Source organism: Chinchilla lanigera, unplaced genomic scaffold, assembly GCF_000276665.1.
Source record: "Chinchilla lanigera isolate Chin_1 unplaced genomic scaffold, ChiLan1.0 scaffold00062, whole genome shotgun sequence".
In the NCBI taxonomy this organism is placed as follows: Eukaryota; Metazoa; Chordata; class Mammalia; order Rodentia; family Chinchillidae; genus Chinchilla; species Chinchilla lanigera.
In genome coordinates this window covers 7,471,498-7,494,637 of record NW_004955463.1, presented here as the reverse complement: position 1 = coordinate 7,494,637, position 23,140 = coordinate 7,471,498, and the positions used below count along the sequence as shown (strand labels likewise).

At 34.4% G+C, this 23,140-nt stretch overlaps 1 protein-coding gene across 1 annotated transcript in view; it reads left to right on the top strand.

The window, feature by feature from the left end:
- Positions 1–23,140, top strand: part of Purg (purine-rich element binding protein G) — a gene marked incomplete in the record, with an annotated part of 34,574 nt that overhangs the window by 469 nt on the left and 10,965 nt on the right. The window contains 1 exon segment of the mRNA XM_005398386.2: positions 286–1,155. Within this exon segment, the coding sequence (XP_005398443.1) occupies positions 292–1,155 (864 nt within the window).

The following is a 23,140-nucleotide window of genomic DNA, read 5'->3' as shown; positions in this document are numbered from 1 at the left end:
GAGTGCCTGCTGGCCGGAGACCCCGGGGCTGCCGAGCCCGGGCAGGCTGCCCGGCAGCGTGCGGGAGCGGGAACGGGAGGCCGGGCGGCGGAGGGATGCTGCGTGTGCGGTGCAGCGCCGTGAACGCCGCCACCGCGGAGGTCCGGCAGAGGCCGGAGCCTCGCGAGCCCGGCCGGTGTGAGCGTCCCGGGGCCGAGGCGGAGGCGGCGCAGGCCGAGGGGCGTCTGCGATTGTTCTCAACACCCCTCCCCCACCCCGCCCCGTGTGTCTGTTTGTCACTTGCAGCTGAAGATGGAAGGAGCCAGGCGAAGGGGAGGCGGCGGCGGCCGCGGCCGCGGAGGCAAGAATGTAGGGGGTTCTGGCCTAAGCAAGAGTAGACTCTATCCCCAGGCCCAGCACTCCCACTACCCCCACTACGCCGCTTCAGCCACCCCTAATCAGGCTGGGGGCGCAACCGAAATCCAAGAACTGGCTTCCAAACGAGTGGACATCCAGAAAAAGAGGTTTTACCTAGACGTGAAGCAAAGCTCGCGGGGACGGTTCCTAAAGATAGCTGAAGTCTGGATAGGGAGAGGCCGGCAAGACAATATCAGAAAGAGTAAACTGACCCTCTCCCTGTCTGTGGCCGCAGAGCTGAAAGACTGTCTAGGCGACTTCATCGAGCACTACGCCCACCTGGGCCTGAAAGGCCACAGGCAAGAGCATGGCCACAGCAAAGAGCAAGCCTCCAGGAGAAGGCAGAAGCACTCGGCACCCTCCCCACCAGTCTCAGTGGGATCCGAAGAGCATCCTCACAGTGTACTCAAAACAGACTACATAGAGAGGGACAATAGGAAATATTACCTAGACCTAAAGGAAAATCAACGGGGTCGCTTCCTAAGGATTAGACAAACCATGATGCGGGGGACTGGAATGATAGGTTATTTTGGCCACACTTTGGGCCAAGAACAGACTATTGTCCTCCCTGCACAAGGAATGATTGAGTTTCGTGATGCCTTGGTTCAGCTGATTGAAGACTATGGTGAAGGAGACATAGAAGAACGAAGAGGTGGAGACGATGACCCACTTGAACTCCCGGAGGGGACTTCTTTCAGAGTGGACAATAAAAGGTTCTACTTTGATGTGGGCTCTAATAAATATGGAATATTCCTGAAGGTAAGTGAGGTGAGGCCGCCTTACCGTAATACTATTACTGTTCCATTCAAAGCTTGGACAAGGTTTGGGGAGAATTTTATCAAGTATGAAGAAGAGATGAGGAAAATTTGCAACAGCCATAAAGAAAAGAGAATGGATGGCAGAAGGGCCAGTGGTGAAGAACAAGAATGCCTCGACTAAAGTGAAATTGAACTCCATCAGGCAAAATTTAAAATCATAAATTGGCTAAAAGTACTGATCCATAATCATTTGAAGAAGTTTTTTCTCTCTTTTTTTTTTTTTTTGGCCCTTTGTTATTAGTAATACCTCTAGTAGTTTATACTTCAAGAAGTCTGATCCTCATGTTCTGTTATACATAGATCACTATAATTCTTATGGGAATTCCAGCCTTCCCAGTTTAGCTGTTTCAACTGCTCCAGACTATTGAAGTATGCAAATCAGCACAAAATATGACATTTTGACCTTCTAAATACTATAACTAAGATTTACATTTCACTGTGATATAATCCTGAAAAAGAGATACACACTTAATGTGGGAGTATAAATTTCTATTAACAAATTCCCAAAAAAATTATTTCATTCCTACTTTATGAAAAGCTGCTAAGCATACCTGTAGGACAGTTACCACAGAAACAGAAATTGACCACAAGTATAATATAAATACTATAAAACTACATAGAAATACGTTGTCCATTGCATAACTGAATATTAAATGGTAGGGGTCAAAAAGATGAAATCTCATTAGATAATTAAATTTTAAAGATACATGATCATAATATTTCTTAATATAGTGTTCTATAAGTTCATATGTTGTGGTAACTCTACAGTTTATAGTTGCCGTATCAAAGCCATGAGACAGTTTTAATTGGTTATTCTAAGCTACTTACAATCCCATTTTCACATCAGTTTATTGTACCATATATTTTTGTTGACTTTTGAAAGTTTTAGGAATTACTTTTTTGTAACTTCTGAGTGAGAGGCTTCACCCAGTGGCTTTGCTATGGAAATCTTTGTGTTTTAGCATTTCATGCTAATTTGAAGATTGTGATAGACTTTTCCCTAAGATATAAAATGGACTCAAGGTGTTATATTTTGTTTCTTCTTTAACACAGTTTCAGAGGGGTTGGTGCACCAATTAACTGATATAAAAATATATGTGTAATATATTTTAGTAGCACTTTTGCAATTGGTACCCGTAAAACGATGTCAGACTTCCAATATAAACCTGACGTTTACAGGTATTTTAATTCCAGAATGAAAACAAAATTCCTAAAAGCATTTAGAGTACAAATTTTCAATCTGGGAAAAATATTTGAAGATAGTATTGATTGCAAGCATATTCAAAAGAAAATTTCAGGAATTTTCCAAGGTGCTCTTTATGATACTTAAAGAGGTTTACTTTGCACAAGAGTTATCCGTTTACCTGTATTAAAAAATTACTTTCCAGAAAGTGCCACATCAACTTTTCAACACCTAAGCAATTTTTTAAACAAGTGGATATAGTGTATATGTGTACCAACCCACACTGTATTAACTGACTGAACTTTCATTTGTTAAGCTATCTTTTATTCTGAATGAAATGATTGTCTTATCTTGGCTTTATTCACCTCTCATACATTAAGAACATATAATCATGTTTAAGAGCCAGAACACTGATTTCAACCCCCAAATATATAGCTCATTGAGGAGAGCTGGCTGCCTGGATTGGGATCAGAATGTAGCTCTTCTTTGATATAAGTAGTTATTTTAATATTATTTAAATTTTTCCTGCAGAAATTTGCCCCCAGGTAATGTCCCTAAGAAAACTTTGTTATGAAATAAGAAAGTTAATTTCATTGATTTATGTTGCTTAAGAACAGGTGATCAGTAACACAGACATATATACTGGTGTTGGTTTACAGATTATATTTCACGTTTCCTCAAGTAGTATGAAGGAATCTCAGTTCATTATAATGTGGACCATCTGGATCACTATGGAACAACTGAAGGTTAGAAGATAATATTAGTACTAGAGTTAATAGCACATGGTGGGTGTTCAGACTATAAAAGTAGCAAAGATTTTTTAACAGTTCTAACTGTGAAATAACATAACAATGTAGGTTTGCTAAAAAGTAGTTTTTGGTATATGAAGGAGTGATGTGCACTTGAATTACTGTACTACTGATTGTTGTTGCTGCCCATCATAGTGCCTATTAATAATCAACCTGTCAGATTTTGGCAAACTGGAGCTGTGAATATTCCAGTGTTCAATTGTTCCTATCACTATTGCTATGAGTGTACACTCTCTCTTAAAACCTTCCTTTTTAAAATATTTATATCCATTAGTACTATATGATTTCTTTTTTGGTTTTTAGTCTGATAAGATTTGTGTGTGTGTGTGTGTGTATATATATATATATATACCTAACTACACACATGAACACACACACACACACATATATACACACACACACACACACAAATACTATATCAGACTTAAAGATAACTATCTTCAATTCATTGTATATAATATTACTAGTTTAATTTTGCATTATTTAAATAAAGAATTAGTTATGCAGCCAAAATTTTTACCTTGTACCTATACTTCAAAGTTTTTACTATCTCAAAGCTACAGATTGGATAGATGCATATATATCAGAAAATGAGTATACTCTAAAATTAAGGCTTCTACCAATCCTTTTGTTTTACCTTTTCATAGTTAATGCATTCACTGAAAAATATGATACTATGATTTTTGATACTTAAAATTTCCTAGAATTCATTAGCCATAAATAAGTATGATCCAGTTTGAAGCTCTGGTATTAAGACATGTATTGCCATGTATCTTATGAAATAAGCTACTATTCTTATCTGTGCAATATACATTTTGTTTATCATCACTTGTAACATAAATGAAGCTGCAAGTATACATGGTATTCTTCAAAATATCAGGACCCTTGCCTGGAAGACAGTAATCTCTTAAGGCAACTGGATGTTAGAAGTAAAAAATGAGCATTGAAGTTAGTAACCAAAATTAAGAGTTCACTGTATAATGCTAAAACTGATGATGTTTGCACATAAGAATCCAAGCATAATGTGGTACAGACTCCAACTGTAATAATATAAGCTAATAGTATGAAATTTGGAAACGGGTTCCTTGTAATAGTTGGCAGTATGCTCCTAGCAATTAAAAGCAGCACTAATCTGTTGCTTATATGCAAAAGATGCAATGTATTATAAAGGTATGAAAGTTCTGCCACATTTTATAATTTTCCTTTTTAAAGCCCCAAACTGCCATGTCCCTTAAACTTGAGTCAAACACAAGCTTATTTGCACTAAAGAGCATGGCCAAAAAATAAAATGACAGGGTGGAAAAGCTAGTTGGAACCTCTTGGAATAATTGGTTCTAATGAGAGAATTTCACATTTGTCTATTTGAAAGCTATATGGTCCAGGCAGACAATCTGTCAGTTCACTAATTTAATAATGCACTTTACCTTTTGTATATAGAAGCTGTACATTTATGTCCCTTACAAGTGGGATGTGTTTCAATAACTATGTAGTTAGAATCTGTAGGGTGATCTCTTGCATGCATATGTTTGTGTTGGAACTGTTGTGGGTAACAGCTTTCCATTAAATCAGTGTAATGGAGAGGGTAGAAGATGCATTTGAAACAAATCCCAATGCATTTAACAATGAATTTTAGAGTTCATATTTGTATTCTTAAGGATTAGAATAAATTTTGAAAACTATTTCTAATCCAGATGAGTATTGCATTTGAGACTATATCTTCTTGAAACTCTTCATAAGACTCTGAAAGTTAATTTTGGCAATTTGTCCAGATAAAATAATTTTAATGATTCTATTTCATTGTTGACGTATGTTTAAATAACAAAAACGATAGTACATGATACTGTACTAGAATTAAAAGCATGATTAGCTGATATTTTTTGAAATACCCAGATTGAAATAAAATTTCAAGTTAAGGAAACGCAACGAGCCTACTAAGTTACTAAAATAAATAAATAAAATATTTCAAAATTTGCATAATTATCAACTTAAAAGGGCGTTGGGGGATTTAGTGTATCCTTCCATCCTAAAAAATTCCTGAGATGTACATTTTAAAATTACATAATTGTTATTTAATAATAGGTTGTATGTACTTTACTGAGAAACACTGTGTACTAATAATTCATTGAGAGTGTGCTATATTTACTGCATTCATTTTATATCTATAGATAAGAATACATTATATATAGTCATACAATCTTAATACAATCATGTATTTATATTGTAATTTTGCAAATATTTTCAGTAAAATAAACATTTATCTAAGCTGCACAATTTGAAGAGGATAAATTTAGAATACACCCTCAGATACTCATTTTTATAAGCAGCTACTATTGAAAGCTGATGTACGTATTGTCATTTCTTTAGATTTTCTTTTCGTTATTTTAATATTTAATGAATAAGACGCAATTTGAAATTTTAAGTGGTTGTCTGAAAATAATTTATTCATGTGTGAGATTTTTTTCCTGGTTATTTCCAAATGTCTTTAATTAAAACTAGTTATGAAATCCTATTCCAAGCTTTTTGTAAAGGCTTTGCTTAGTCACCACTTAGTTTGAAATCTGTCCTTACCACCAGAATACTAAACATCTTCAGCAGGATGTTTTAACATTGATTCTAAAAAGAAGTTAACATTGATTTTAACGCTATAGGATACTGCAGGAGTAATACTTATCATTGCCAAGTATGAACCTTAAAATCTTTCTGAAGTTTCCTTAAAGATTTCTTGACTTTCATAGAGATATGGTGACTAATGATTAGCCCATCAGAGGAAGAGAATAAAGTTGTCAGCATGCTGTTTAGACAATCCACAGTTCACAATACTGTAGTAATGGAGTACAGGAAAAATGTGTTTCCCAATTTAATGTTATACAAAAATTGGAATTTTAGATCATAGCAACTCTGTCATAGAATTATGCCCAAATTTATATAGATAGATCTTAGAAAAATAATGTTACTATATTTTCTTGTATAATGGAAAAAATCAAGCTATGTTCTTACTTTGACATGACATTTTCCATTTATTTTAGTAGTGGGTTTTTAATGTTGAATAGGGAAAAAAAATATATAGTACAATATTTAAATACTACAAATGGTTAGACAGTGAAAAGTAGCAACCAATGTTACCAACTTCTTGTGTCTCCCTCCAGGGTTACCCTGCATATACAAACATATATGTATATACATTTATTCTTTTCAAACATATAAATGAAGACATGTATGCTTTCCCGTATCTAATAGTATCAATTTCAGATCTGGCATTTAAGGTATTTTCTCCTTTTACATACTGAAATATCATACCTAATATAGTTAACATACCATTTAATTTAATGATATTATACCAAGAGAATATCAGAGAAATTTTGAATGAACCCCATTGGTATTTACTTAAAATAAAAGTTTTGTATATGTTAATTTCACAAATGTATAAATGTTTAATTGATCCTACTAATTTCCATTCACTGTTCTTCCTAATGATTTTACCTTTCTATATTCCTTCTGTCTTGAAGTAACAAAGTTTAAGAGTAACAGAATAGTAAATAATTTAACCGTTACTTTAAATTAACTATGTTCTCTAATGGAAAACATCCATATTCAAAAGCTTTAACAAATTATAACTTGATTTTTATGAATTCTATTACTGTTTCTATCCAAAGACCTTGTCGGTATAAGAACAAAATATTAGGACTATAGTAAAAGATTATATTATGACTTTGTTGAAGTGTTTTGATTTATTACATGAAGATTTTATGATATGAAGAATATATGGTTTATTTAACAACTTCATCATATCCAAGTCTACACAAACAGGTAACACTGACCCTAATTGTTGAATGCATTAATTTCTTATTAAAGGACCCAGAGTCTCTCAGAAGGTCTTAGAATCAGAAGATACTATGATGATTTGGGGAAAGAGTAAAAATTGAGAGGCAAAGAGCTTTCAAGTACCACTAAAACTTTTCCATTCTCTGCTGGAAGAATGTAGTAAAAGAAATAGTAAATATGATTGTTTTAAAATGAAGTTAGTATTAAAATATAACCAAAAATAATAATGCCCCTAACTCTCTCCCACAAAAAATCATATTCTTTTCATTCTCATCAAATATATATTGTAAGATCACTTTTCTGTTGACTACCAAGAAAAAATTGCTGCCTGAAATACTTAAGATCCCACACTTCAACTGTTCGATTTTGTAAGGCAAATCAAGGACAGCAAAAGGTAGAGGGCAGTTAAAAACATGTTTAGAACCATGTAGGTGAGGAGGAATGTCTCAGTGGATTTGTCTCTGTAAATTTTATGAAAATGTTATAAGATGTAAAATTTTAAGACATTGTTTTAAACTTTATAACAACATCTCCATGATTAATGATATATCTTTTGTTTGTAAAATGCAAAAGGTGCTAGAAGACGATACCCTCTTAAACTCATAAAAGAGTGATTCTTTTGTTTTAGTGATGAATAACTCATTATCCTTTACAGACTCCATAAAATTCATAAAGATCTCCAAGTGTTTACTTGTTTATGCTTGAACTGGTATGTACATATATTTCACCTTACTTAAAGGGAAAGGTCAAAAGGAAAATAAATTCACTTCCAAGAATAAATTTTACTTGAATTTATGCTAAAAATATTAAGAGTGTCCCATCTTTAACCAAGGAGTTTCCCATGCTGGTGATCTCTGATAAACTGTTTTCCAGACTCTGCCTTCAAGTACCCCTTGTAAAAATTCTTAAATTGAAGTCAGTGACATCCACTGGTAAATTGAAGCATAGTGCTGCTGCTGTGGTTATTTGGTTATATGAATATGAAAAAAATAACTCATTTACATGGAATACAGTGTTAGCTTTTTTCTAAAGTTGAATAGTAGTTTCTGTCTTCTCATTTTATACTGTTATATTTTGTTTCTGCAAGAATTGTGGTATTCAATTTTTATTGTCCTAGGAAATACTCAGAGTTTAAAAAGAAGAAAGTACTCCTTAAGAAAAATGTTATAGTATTTAAAACTTGCAGTTATTCAGATTGTAAGATGGGGGAAAAAAAGGCTTCTGGGTTTTTTTTTCTTTATCATACTAATGGTTTAATTCTGATTTATCTGATTAAAATCAAAATGTTTATAACAAGCTACTATACTCAGAAATAGCATTTTATTTTTCTTAGAGAAATGGTTCTGTAGATTAATACTCTTCTTCAGGATTTTATTTATTTACTGTGGATGAGATACGGTTGTTGCATAGAAATAGTAAATAGAAAAAAGAATCAGAAGAGAAAGAAGTAGCTGATGTTTTTGCCCATCTATAACGAAAGACATCAGTCTAACAGAAAGGAGCAAAATAAGTCATTTTCAAAATAAAACAGCTATTTATTTTATCTTTAAAAAAGCATTTGAGAAATATAGTCATAAGATGCTAATTCTGCCAATATAGGCCCTGACCCTGAGTGAGTCATTTAATTTCTGTGGTGGTTTCCTCATAATGGGAAAGAAACAATGTTGAGCTAGAAGCTAAGGCTCAGTCCTTCTCTAAACTTTTAAAATTCTGCATCACTGGAGTACAAAAGAAAAAAACATAAAGAATACTAAAATTGGGAATTGTAAGAAAGTCTCTTCATATTAAATGTAAATATAATAATGCAGCAACCTGCAGTGATACCCAAAGGAACAATGCAGCAATATCAGTTCTATAACATCTGTGTATTGCTTTAGCCACACAAAATGAAATTTTGTTCCTACTCCTTATTAAGATCAAGCTGTTGTATACTACATAACTGTCTTTAACTTCTTTAAGAAAATATTTTTATTATTCATACAAAATCTCATTGTTTAGAAGGAGCATGATGTAATCATCTCATACTCTGCATAGCAAAGGAATACTAAAACTAACATCACTTCCTGAAATGCTATTTGTTCCTTCAATAACTATAAATTACATTGCTAAATAATATACTGTAACTGTCATTGCAGTGGTCCCTGAGAATCAAGTACTGCCTTTGATCCTTTATACCTTGATTATATTGAATAAAAATAATGGTATTTAACAAAGAACAGAAGGAAAGACACCAGTCTGTGAGCACTATGAGTTGTTCTGGAGTACCTGTATCTACTAGCATGTGCAAAGATTAAACATCCTAACAGTTTGTTGTTTTAGCCTTAAGAAACTGCAGAAGTTGTTAATGATTGGTGAAGAAAACAAGCACCCAGACTTTTGTCTTGAGGCATTGATTTAGGCTCCCCAGTCCTGCCCCGTGCAAAGCCACACCACTGGCAGTGGAGAGAACTGAAAGAGTGACACCTTCTCTCCAGAACTTTCTTTTGGTTCCTATTTGTTTATCAAAGACAGTACTTAAAGAGCAACCTAACTGTATTTTGATTATTCCAGAACTATCTCTACACATAAAATTCCATTAGTGAAATATTCCATGTGATACAATCTTTGGCCTAGTAGTGGTTCACAGTAGCAATTTGGTCAACCTGTTTTCAACAAATTCTACAGAATGAATTGGTTGTTGTAGACGATTTTTTCTGTTCTTTTTCTTTCCTCTCCTCAAAATAGTAGATACATTTTAAGTTCTTGATTGTTTCATCTTTCAGTGCTGTGTGAAATCTCAGTGGGATACGAAAAAGTAATTTAGCAGTTCTTTGCTTTTGCCAATCTATGGAAATTTTCTCCAGCTTCCCATTAAACATTTCAGGCAACTTTACCAAAAGAACATACCTAAACACAAAAATTACCCAGGAAATTGAGATGACAGAGACATAAGAAAATTGTTTAGGAATAAAGATTTTGTACAAATGCCTGGACTTAGTATACTCCTTATCATTTGCTAATTTACTTCAGAAACTGCTGGATTTTATTTCTAGGTTCTTTAGCGGTGTGATTTATACCAAATGATTTGCCAAATTATAATTCCAGTTGGACAAAATCTGTTGATTATTAAATACTCTAAAAATGGTATGCCATACTATAAACTAGACATAAAAATAGAATTCTGAACTTGGATCAGTCATAATCTTCTCTTTTCCCTTCCCATGCACTGTACCATTACGGAAGTGGATTCATTTGTCCTACCACTATGGCCCCATTTCATCCTATTTTTCAGGATTGTTAGTCCCTGGGAAGGGTCTGTTAGTCTTTTTTTTTTTTTTTTTTTTTTTTTTTTGAAACGGGGTCTTACTTTATAGTTTAGGCTGGCCTTGAACTAACTATGTAGTTCAGGCTGGCCCTGAACTCACTGCAGTTCTCCTGCCTCAGCCTCCCAAGTTCTGAGAGTACAGGCACATGCTACCAGTCCCAGCCAGAGGCCTGTTATCCTAACTTTTCAATAAACCATGACTTCAGAAAACATGTTTGACTAGCATGATTGACAAGTAGTTTCAGAAATGAATTTGACAGTAGAAAAGTTGTACTATGACTGTTTTTAAAAGGAGATAATTTCTTTTTTCCTGCAGGAAATTTTTCTTGTTTTTGTTTTGGTAATCGAACTCAAGACCTCATGCTTGCCAGGCAGGCACTGTGCCACTGAGCTATGTCCCTGGCCCTTAAAGAGGGATAATAACAGGAAACATCAATTAAGATTTATTAGTACTTATAACTATTACATATTGAATATGTACTCTATACAAAGGAATTATATAGGGTCCCTTATATCTACTTTTTTTTCTTTTTTGGGGGTGGTGGTGATGGTGGTGGTATTGGGGTCTTTTCTTGTGTACACTAAGCAAGAGCACCACCCAGCTCTTCTTTTTTAAGACAAGGTCTTGCTAAATTGCCCAGGTTGAACTTCAAATGGTAATCCTCCTGCCTCAGCCCCACAAGCCACTGAAATGACACACCTGTAGCCACCTGGCCTGGCCATATCTACCATACTAGTTCTCATCCTCGTGACAACACTACTTTCATCTTCATTTTCATATAATGTTCCAGAGGCTTAGAAATTAGTTGTTCTCAAACCCAATGTGTTTGAACCCAGATTCACACCAAAACCAATTATGCTTATTCAATTAGGCTAGGCTACCTTTAAAACTGATATCCTGAACTCTGGTAAAAAACCATCTACCTGCTGCCTCCACCACTCTAGGTAAATCTCCCTCAGATTACCAGAAATTATTTTATCCAAAACTATCATCTGTATATGGGACCCAACAAGAGACATTTGCTTGTCTGAAGATTTATTCAGTTGGTTAAAGTTGCTGCTAAGAAATACAATTCACTTAATCTTTTGTATAGTTTACAGATTGCACCTCTAATCCTGAGCAACTCTTAAATAAATGTAATTTTTAATTTTTAAAAGAAATCAGATATCCCCCATAGGAAAAGAGACAAATCACTATTCATTGTGAGCCTAAATTTCATTTTCACGAACCAAAAACACCTGGGTATGTTAAACTGGGAAATAAATCTTATTCATATTATCGAGAGCTTTGTTTATTTCTCCCAGCTTTTTTCTGCCATCTTACTGGTTTAACAACCCTCCCTGCCATACATCATTTCATTCCTTTTCATATTTAATTACCAATTTCTTCTTCCTTCCCTTAGCTCCAGCAGGATAAAGTAGGGTAACTGCTCCATTTAGAGATACAGTACATATTTTTCTCCATTATTGCAGGACAACAGTGTTTAAATTTCAGTGTGATAGAAGTCACCTGTAGGATTTGTTAAACCACAGATTGCTGAGCCCCAGCTCCAGTTTCCATTCGGTATGACTGAGGGGTCAGAGAGGACCTGGGAATTTCTGACACATCCCCAGGAGAGGGGATGATGCTGATCTGGCAACCACACTTAAGAACCACTGCTCCAAGCTGATGAAATTCTACCTGAGCTTCAAAAAATGGTAGAAAAAAAAATTTAGTTGAAACAACTGTCCTCTCCTGATGAGAAGGAGACAGCAGTACACAGCAGTATTCTGCCCTGAGAAGTTTACAAACAAGCAATATTTTTTATAAGTTGACAATAGTTGGAGCTGAAAAAAATGATTTTCCTCCATTTTTATCCTTTCCTTATATTTAATAACCTTTCAGATTCCCTCTCACTTTTCAACAGCTATTTTAAAATAAATCTAATAGGAATTAATTATGAAGACTTACAAAAATCTTATCTTTCAAATGTATGCAGACTGGAGCATATTTCTAATTTATTAAGCAATTTTAGTCTATAAATCTTAGTAAAGAATACTTTTTCTGTTCAAGAATTATTAACACAAGTTAGTGAATTTTAATTATTAGAACTTAAAAAGACCTTGGAATTACTTTAATCCCTGATTTTGACATTTTGTGACACATGCCATGTAGCTCAAATAATTCCTAATTATAAAATAGTCGAAGCAAAATTTAAAGACTAATGCTTAAAATGCTGGTTCTCTCTTGAGATACATGAATGATGAGAAATAAACCAATTTCTATTAAAAGCATGTATTACTTGCACACTCTTCCAATATCATCTTTGTATGTGCAGGGCAGAGGAACTATATTATATAGTGCATTTATTGCACATTCTTAGATCAACAATTGGACTCATAAGTTTAGAGATATTTCCCCTGTATCTCTAAACTTAGTGATTGAGCATATTATTTGAAAACATAACTAACACTTAAAAATAATTTATGCTTGCCAACTTTATAGATGTTCTGTAATTAATGTACTGATCAAAATGTAAAAAAAAATGTGCTTTATACTAAATCTAGTTAATATATAACAATATAGAAACTCCTTAATGACATTCTGGTGGATCACATCCTATTGGAAATATTGAATTCATACATAGACATTTGGCAGTTGTGCAAGTTCACTGACTTCTCTTTCCATCCACTACTCTTCCATAGTGTTCCAGAACACTGAATGATTCCCTAATTGTGCGCAAGATTGACAAACCGCTGACACACAGAGGTAGTCATGGTTTCAAAAGAATCATTATGGGAAGTGTAAGTTCTTAAATTCTCTTTCCTATTTGTATTATACAGATATATAAATTTTAGATTAAAAAAAATCGTTCAACTTTCATTTGAGGAGGTTTCAGGCAGGATATAGATTTTAGTTCATTTATAGTCGTTTTCAGCAAACTTCAAGATGCGTCATATTTCCTTGTTTCTAGAATTATTAAAGGCAGAAGCTAGACATTCACTTAATGAAGGAGACATAAGGGAATTAATAAATCAGAAAAGAATTATTACTACCTCAGAGTTTTCAGTCCTGAAAGATTCACAATTTATTAGGCATAATACTTGGAAATTTTATATTCAGGTTTGTGAATTCACCCAGTTTTATAAAGAATTATGATTTGGAATTTTCTGTATTATTCTGAAATCATATTCCAAAAAAATTACCCTTTCTTTCCATCCCTTATTATTGCAAAACAAAAGCTAATTTTCAAATTTTCATGAGCTCTAATTAAATGAGTTAGAGTTTTCCTGAAGTTTGGCCTGCAAAATTAAATCCTGTATTTCAAAAAAAATCACTTTTAATCTTTTTCAAAAAGGATCACACAAAATAATAAGTTTAGTATTTATATTTCAGTAGTACCTGATTATGGGTTTTTTTTAAGGCAGTAGGAGAAATGTAAAAACCAAATAATTGAGCATTATCAAACTTAGTTTTTCTTTATAACAACTGAGGATTCTATTTAAAGATTGAAGCATCTGTATTATCATTCTCCGTTTTTTCTTGTACTACTACTTAAGATGGAAAGAAACAAAGTAGTTTGCTAATTTCATCTTAAATTTTCTGCTTTAGAAACAAGTTTCCAAATAAGTTGATTATTGCTGCAAGTAATATATGTGATTCTCTCCTACAGTTTCAAGGCTTGATAAAGGGTAAAATAGTAGCCATATTATCTAAACCAAGGATATAAGTCTGATCCAGTGTGAAACTCAGTTTTCTGTGCCAGTGTCCATGTTTCTCATTAGTTCTTCTAATCATCTGTGCTTTCTTATGATTCTGTAACATTTCTCAACTGCCAGCATGGTTCTCCTTTGAAACTTATTCCATTGATGCTCAGATATTAGCACACATACTGTATTAATAGTGTAGGTTCTGGTGCCCATCCCCAGAGATGCTCACTTACTTGGTCCAGAGTGGGTTTGGAAACTGGCATTTTTAAATTGTCTTGCTCATTCTGATATCAGTGTTCTAAAGGCCATTCTTTGTCTTGAACTTAGACTGTAGAGCTTTGATTGGCATCTTTTTTTACAAGTAATAGTACTTTTTATGAAGAGAGCTGAATAGGTTGAAATATAATTTCACACAGATCTCTAAACTGTACTACACATGTCTACATATTTAGCTAAGCAAATTTTATTGCTTTGCACAAATATTATACATAGACCCTATACGTCTATGTCACTCTTAAATAAATTATAAAGAGAACTCAGTTCTGTCCTTGCCCCTGAAGAAGTAGTGGCAAATTGGCTTCATCTTGTTTGTTACTGAAATTGATTGGCTTCCCTAAAGTGCTGTATTAAGAATTTAAGTCTGCACATGGTAGGAGAGAAAGAGAACAGCATTCATGCCAAAATTTGCTATTTGTCATCTCTGCTTTAAAGCTATAAAAGTTCTCATTATGGCTCTAAAAATTTCAAATTTAGCCAGTCAGCTGGCATTTGCAGCAATAAACTACCTTGTGACTCACCTAGGAAGTTTCTGTTCTAATACAATACTTAAAGAGATTGTTTTAATCCAGTAGTCCCTCCTTTAAAACAGCACAGAATATCTGATATGTCTGTAAGGAACTAAAAGAATCACAGCCATCATAACAGCATCAAAAATACCACTAAGCATGAGGATTAAACTTTGTGTTTGCTTCTAATGAGTTCATTGACTATACATTCCTTTCAGTCAATCTCTCTCTCTCCCTCTCTCTCTCTCTCTCTTTCTCTCTCTTTCTCTCTCTTTCTCTCTCTCTCTCTCCTTCTTCCCTCCCCCCTCCCTCCCTCCTCTCCTTCTTCAATCTCTCTCATTCTTGTTTTCCTTTTCCTACACTGGCAGTTGAACTGAGGTCTTTGCACGGAGCTAAATTCCAGGCCATTTTTATCTTGAAACAAGATCTTGATAAATTGTCCAGGCTGAGGTCAATCTTGTGATATGCCTCAGCCTCCGAACATGCTGTAATTACAGGCATGTGCCACCGAGGTTCTCCCTTTAAAACTTAGTCCACTGGTGCTCAAATATTTGTGTGCATAAAATATTAAAAGTGTAGATTCTGATTTGTTTGGTCCAAAGTGGTTCAGAAGTTAGCACTTTTAAATTGTCTTGCCTTTTTGATATCAATGTTCTGGAAGACATTCTTTTGTCATGGACTTAGACTGTGGAATTTTGATTTGCATATTTTGTTACAAATCATTTTCCTAGCTAGAATTGCTTAATCAAGGTTTTATTATTATCAACCATGACATCATCAGATTGTCTTTTTTTGGTTAAAATGTTAACATACTATCTAGGGCTCACTTTAAACAGAGTGGCTAAATGAGTATTTAATCCAAGATTCTATACTGTCATATTTGCTAGATTTCTGAGCTAGCCAGTGATTTGCTGAGAATGTCAGTTACTCCCCCATCTCCTAAACTTAAACTGTTTTAACTTGACATCTAACCACTGAATGCAAACTTAGATTTTACAAACCAAAAGTTCTGAAAACTCTCCAGCCTGAATCAAGTGAAAGTTCTCACTCACTCACAAGCTGACCCTCTAAGTTGCTAATGATGACTTTCTCAACTATATTTTTTAGATATAAACCTACAGTTTATCAGGGGTAGAAAATATCCCTAGTCTATTTTTCAGTGCCTTACTTCTAGTGTTCATTACCAATATCTGCAATTTGTCTTGCAAAATTGAAATTCTGTACCCACTAAACCCCCCATTGGCCTTTCCCCGGCCTCTGGCAACTTCATATTTTCTTGTTAACCTTTTTTAGATATGCAAGATGATTTTGTAACCCTTCTCTCATCAATAATAGATTTATAGTTATTGTCATTTTGCTCTACAATAAATCTTATCCTATACTGTTATGATTTTCACATATAAAAAGACTCACAATTTCAAAGCAATTGTGCTTATACTAAGATAAAAGATCCTCATAATCTTCTTGAGTGGAAGATATTCTATCTGCATGCTTTTCTACTAATTTAGAGGTGTGCTCGCTTCAGCAGCACATATATATTCTACTAATTTAGAGGTAAGGTTAATATTATTATCCTGAGACCTAGCGACTCCAAATGTACACTGTTTGATTGCTTGTTCATTCAAGATTTGAGATTAGAGTTACCAGAACAATTAGGCGTAAATACTAAAATTTCCATAGCTTTTGCCTATATATATGCTAATTTTGTCATAGCACAGTATAATTTATATACTAGAGTGGACATTTTTCTGGAATTTAACAGTAATAATGTTCACTAAATGAATTCAACATCTTTGCTTAATTCAGTATGAAACTGTTTAAGCAGCTTATAGGAAACTTAATGTGGGAGGAAATAGATATAAAATTAAAATGCATCTTTCTGGAAATAAACTGTTTCAAATATTATCTTCAAAATTATTGACAATAAGGAAAAAACTCAATGCAAACAACACATTTTAAAAACTTATTCTTCAAAAGTTTTCTTCAAAACAAATCTTGTTAGTAAAATTTTTCAAGGAAATCCATATAATTTAAAATTCTGTAAGCAATATATATGTAAATAACCAAAAATGACATAATTATGAGTACACTGCTTATGATCTTGCTATATGAAAAAACTCTGTCTTCTCTTCTCCTAAATTATCTTGAAACTGCCAAAAATTAGTTGATCATGACACTTTGATAGTATTGAATCATTATTCATTTTAGACATGCAACAATTCATACTATCAATGCTATCTCACTATCAGTGCTTTCAAACTATGGCATTTATTTTTAACATGCAAGATGATTTTGTAACCCTTCTCTCACCAATAATAGATTTACAGTTATTTTGCTCTACAATAAATTTCTTTGCTCTACAATAAATCTTATCTATGCTGTTATGATTTTCACATGTAAAAGACTTACAACTTCAAAGCAATTGTAATATTTCCATAATTTTAGTAGCACTCTATTTTTTAACACTCTGCTGATTTACTTCAAAAAATTATTTTAAATTGAATATCATTATTCCTTTACTCTCCACTATATTACTAGGAATGTCATCTTGTCAGGAAGGAAAAAAAACCCTGTGAGTCGAAAAGATTTAGGTAACAGGTTGTAGTGCAGCCAGTTTAGTAACATTATAACAATATCAGGGTTTCCCTCACTATTAAGAGCTTTCTGCATTGTTCACTATTATCACCCCTAAATCTCTGAAATTTATTCACTGCCCTTCAGCCATCTGAGCACCTGCCTCCCCTTGATGTGTAGTCTCTAATTTAAGGTAGGCGCTAATATCTTTCCAACAGAAAGCTTTATATAAGATAGTGAATTCCAGCATGAAAATTAAACTATTTCAGAGCCTTATTTCATAATTATTTACCAACTTTGACCTTTATAATACTAAATTTATTTAGAATGAAAAATGCCTGTGGGTTTTATAATGAAGTTAATTTGCTCTATTGCTCTTCAGGAATTATTACACTGCATTCCTACTTAAAGATGTCTTTGAGTTAATTAGCTATCTATGTGCAGTTTGACAAGTCACCATTATATTGTCTGACTCACTTTTTTAAAAGATTGAAATACTATAGGTTTTTTATTTGAGGCTAATTTTATTTTTTAATGGTACATGTTTGCAGTGCATAATGTTTATTTTTTGTGGGTAATTGGTACATAGCACATCTTAATTACTTTTTAAAATTCCCTTTACCCCTCCCTTCCCTCCATCTCTTGCTTCCCTTCCCTTATGAGGAAACTCTATCTCCCTTATCTTTCATTTTTCTCCTTACTTGCATTTTGGGTTCATCATATAAGAGAAACCATGCAATATTTCAGTTTGGGTGCCTGACTTATTTAATTTCACATCATGGTCTCAGAGTGCATCCATTTTCCTACAAAGACTCAAGTTTATCATTCTTTTTGGTAGAGTAATATTCCAAGACCTGGTAGTGTGGCCCGCACCTGTAGCCCAGCCATTTAGGCCAGTGAGGAAGCAGGATCACTTGAGCCCACAGCATAGTAACCCTTGTCTCAAACAAAATAAACAACAACAACAAAAACAAGCTAGTTGTAATTTAAATACTACTTCTACTAAGATGATTTTCATCTGATTTGAGACACACTATGTAAACTGAACATATGATCTGAAGGAAATGTTCTATGTTTTATATAGAAAAAAATGTAGTCTTTAAGGTAAACACAGAACTTGATTCTTAGGTTTTTAGTAGCTCAATTCCAACTGACAAATTAGCATTAGCAAATTTATTACAAGACAGCTATAAACTAAAATTAATACGAATGCTAAATTATTCACTATCTTCATGCTATATAATAAAACCAGCAAAAATTGTATATTTTTTTGGACTATGATTTCAAGCATTCATGGACATTTTAAAACCCTTCAGCCTTGCCTTTGAACTCATGGTGTGCAGCTGTATAGTATGGAAGTAAGGGGACTTTGTTCAGAAGCCGCAAATCTGCGCCTTTTAGCTGACTCCGGGGCAAGTAATTGAACCTCTGTGGACCCGGCTTGCTTATCCATCAGTTGAAGGGACTGGATCACAATAGGTGCACTCCAAGAGCCCTATCAATTTCTGTATCTCTGGAGTCAGTGAAACTTTCCTTCCACACCTTTTTCTCATTTTTCTCCAGCTGCTCTTTGTTCCTGTCTTTCCTCGCACCCTTTGTGTTCAGTGATGGCTGCTTCACACTTTTGCACTACGTTGTTTCTCTACTTCGCCTGGCCCATTGTTGCTACCGTCTAGGGTCTGTGTCAGTTCACATTAGTGAAATATAGAGTCTGCCCCAAAAGTGTATATACTCTTCAGGAGAAGAAAAGCTTATATAAATATTTTAATGCTAAATTTACTGAGGCATCATGAGATTAATACAAGTTACCTGTGGCCTCTACAATTACAAGAGGGTTTCCAAGTGATGACCATGAGCTTCCAGACACTGATGGGTACGGCAAACTGCTGCTCGGGTAACCTTGGTCACTGAGATTGCTGCACATGTATTTTCAATTTCTTCTCCAAGGTCCACAGTGTAGTAGTGGGTTTTCTGTGATAGATGATATTCTCTAGGGTTGCCATACAAGGGTAACTCTAATCTGTTGAAAAGAATCATACTATTTTTCTTTTCCTGAAGTGTGTGTACATTTTTGGTGGACTCTATATTTTGAGCACTATTTCACAATGTAGATAATTAATCATAAAGGACAATATTTTAACAAAAGAAAATACAGCTTTTTATAACAGTTTCAAATATGTTTCTCACATGTACCTGCTCACGACAAATAAAAGAAATAGCTATTGAATGAAAAAGTAGGGCAGTTTAATTAGGCTTCAAACGTTGCTTGGAGAGAAATACCTTAAAGCTAATCATGGTGAAATATTTGTCTTCTGCAAATAAATATACCTCTAGTCCCTAGCACAGTGCCTGGCACAAAGTAATCACTCCCCGTCCATTGAATGAACAGAAGAACAGAGTATTAAGCAAAGAAAAAAAAGTCTGAAGTGAAAATTTAGGAGGTGCAAGAAACACAGGACTCCATATTAAACTGCACCTTAATTTGTGAGTTATCTTTAAAACAAAAATGACACAGTATCTCTTATCAGGTTTTTAAATGATCACTTTCATGAACGTTAGTTACCTTTTTGGTTTGTCTACTAAGTGCTTTGATTTCAAAGGCAGAATAGGAAGAGGGATAGTGATGATTAATTGACAAGAGAGGATTTATGAAATCCACACAGGCCTCAGTGTAGAGGGGAGTGCAAAGAAGGAAGAAATTGTCTGATTTAAAATTTAAGTTCAAGTTAAGGAGATAGGGTTTTCATAAGGGAAACTAAGTTTAAAATATATTTAATGAAGACAGGTTGCGTCTAAAAAGTTCGGAATAAGGAGAACCACCTATTTAAAGCATGGGCAACTTAAATCACTTAGCAACAGAGACATTTGTACTGAGCTACTTCTTTTCCTTCTAATTTCTTACTGTGAGACAGTGTCTTGCTAGGTCATTTAAGTTGCCCTTGCTGAGCTCAAACTTTCAATCTTCCTGCCTCGGCCGCCCACAATGTGCACCCCCACCACCGTTCTGGCCGAACTTTTCAAAGTGTAATAATTTAAGTATAATTTGAAATCATTTTCATGTTCTTTCACAAATTTCATGTTATCCTGATGAAACTTCTGATTCCGATTAGTTTAGTTCCACATCACTAGCCTCACCTAACAGATAGAACTGAGGCCCCAGCAGGTGAAATGATTTGCTGTAATCACTTAGCTACCTAATAAAATTCCAGGAGTTTAACAAGCCTGCTGCTCATTGAAGCCTTCGTAATAACGTTACAGAAATTTTACATGTTAAGCTTTGAAATCAAAATTACGTAAAATTTAAGCATATAAAATTAGCATATAGCTAATTAAAAGAGTTTTCAGAATGCCTTTGAGGTATTTTCTTGTCTGTATCCCTTCTGTACACTTAGTTTTGCACTCAGCATGCACTCAGTGTAAGCCCTGGTGGGACGTACAGCAACTTGTTGCCCTGGTGGTTACGTCTTTGCATGAGTCACTTAACTGGATTCTGACCCTTTACACATCAGCCTCTGCCTCAGACTCTAAGGCACCCTTTGTGCTTTCGTCTCCCTGCCTGAGCTTTCCTCCTTAGTCTTTCAGAACTTCGTCTCTTCCTGTGCTGCGGTCACAAGTCTTGTCATGACCCCTCCCCTGCAGAGTAACCCTCAAAAGATGTTATTATTTAGATAATTTACCTTCTTCATTTGTACAGAAGCTCAGTCCATTAAAAATCAACGAGTGAATCTTTACAGTCTTACGAGCAGAACCACCACTAATAAGTTTCAGGCAGACATTTGAAAGGAATGTTTCAAGTTTTTATCAAATTAACTCAAGAACCCACATTTTCCTTTCCATCCGTATGCAGTGATTGTAGCTGTTAAAAAGGGTGGCTCTCGATGTGCAACAAAATTCAGTCTTATTAATAAAGTTGTATTTATTAAAGTAGAAATGCAGGGGCTGGGGATTTAGCTCAGCGCCAAAAAGCGCCTGCCTGGCAAGCGCAAGGTCGTGAGTTCGGTTCCCGGTACCGGAGAAAAAAAAACCAAAAAACCAAAGTAGAAATGCAAAATAATATATATTTAAAATGTTTTTATTTCAATAGGATTAATAGCATTGTGATTGAAGCTCTAAGTAGGATATCCCATTAAGTAAATTACCTTGCTCCCTGGCATTCCCAGTTAACCAGGATTCTCTATCATCACTGAGGAGTTTGCAGGCTGAACTCCAAATTCATATATGAAGATTGAATTATTCTGACCTTGACGTTATGGCCCTAAAAGTTTTATGTGCAGATTGGCCTAATCTGCACAAAGTATCATATTTCTAAATGTTTAAAAGATCAGCATGCCCCATATTATAAAGGAGGAGCTTAATAGGTCCATATTTTTCTTTTTCTATGAGAAAATAAATAAATAAATAATAATTATAATCTACTTCCTCCATCCCCTTAAGTAGTAACAGTAATTTGAGCTCTGCTTTTAGGCCCTGGATCGTCACAGTGTTACCATCTGGTAGCTGATCACAGAGTAGTAGGTAGCACAGACTTTAGTGTCAACCAGTCCTGCATTCAATCCAAATTCTATCAGTTGTAGAGTTTGAGGCAGTTTATTCAGCTTTACAATGCTGCTTTGAGAATTATTCATTCGGCATTCATTTTGTACTTATCAACCATCTGCTGTGTGCTGAACAATCTTCTAGGTTCAGGAGATTGTATCCATAACAAAACGTAAGGCTCCTTATGGTCAACCAAATTCTCTTAAAGAAAATTAAATGTCTTAAGGTACATGAAGCTCTTAGCAGAATGTCTGCCATCAAATAAGCACTTAATAAGTATTGATTAACATCATTAATTCTTAACTCACAATGGCCAAGTATTTAGAAAGTATAGCAAAGTTATGCAAAATTGGAAAAGGAACTTGTTTTACTACAAGAAATCCCACATATATCAGTGGGAAGGGTATTGAGCTAACTACAGTCTCTTGAAGGTGTTTTCAGTCGAATGTTAAAGAGTACAATTGCATAAATGAACATTTCTTGGACAGAAAACAAAAAAGCACTAACGATAAAGAAAAAAGGATTCTTTAGACTCTATAAAAAAATTTTATTCATCCAAAGACACCATTAAGAGAATGAATAAATTGTTTACAGACTGATAAATATCCAAGTTTAGTTTGAAATTGGAACTGCTTTGTACCTTAAACTTCATCAAAATTAAAATTTTTTATTCATTCAAAAATATCATCAGAATCACTTAAGAGGATTACTAGGCAGTTTGCATGATTTGGGGACCAGTTGCCCCAGTGCTAATAAAATTACTTTCACTGATTTTCTAGTATCGGTGTAGGTATTCATAGACTTGATAATCTAAGATTTTCTTTCCTAAATCTGCCAATTTTGATTTTTTTTTTCCTGAAGGAGCCTCTTTCACCCTCATTTATAAGAAATAGGAAAAACCTTAAAAGATGTCATGAGACATTTTCAAAATCATTTAACTATTTGCTTTCAGCATATGAACCAGACTCATTCAATGGTTTTTCCGCTGCCTGTCATCTGCTTCCCTACTACTTTGCTTCTAAATCAGTAGGAATATGTAGGCTTCACTTAGAATATTTGTTTTTGTCTCTCAACTTTTTCCCACCTGTGTATCCTACAGTTGAAAACATTATTAGCAGATAATACTTGCAGGCCATTTTCACCCTTAAAAAACAGCTTTTGAAATGAATGCAAACCTTAGCCCTTGGTTTCAGAATAGCATGGAATCATTACAATATAGGCCC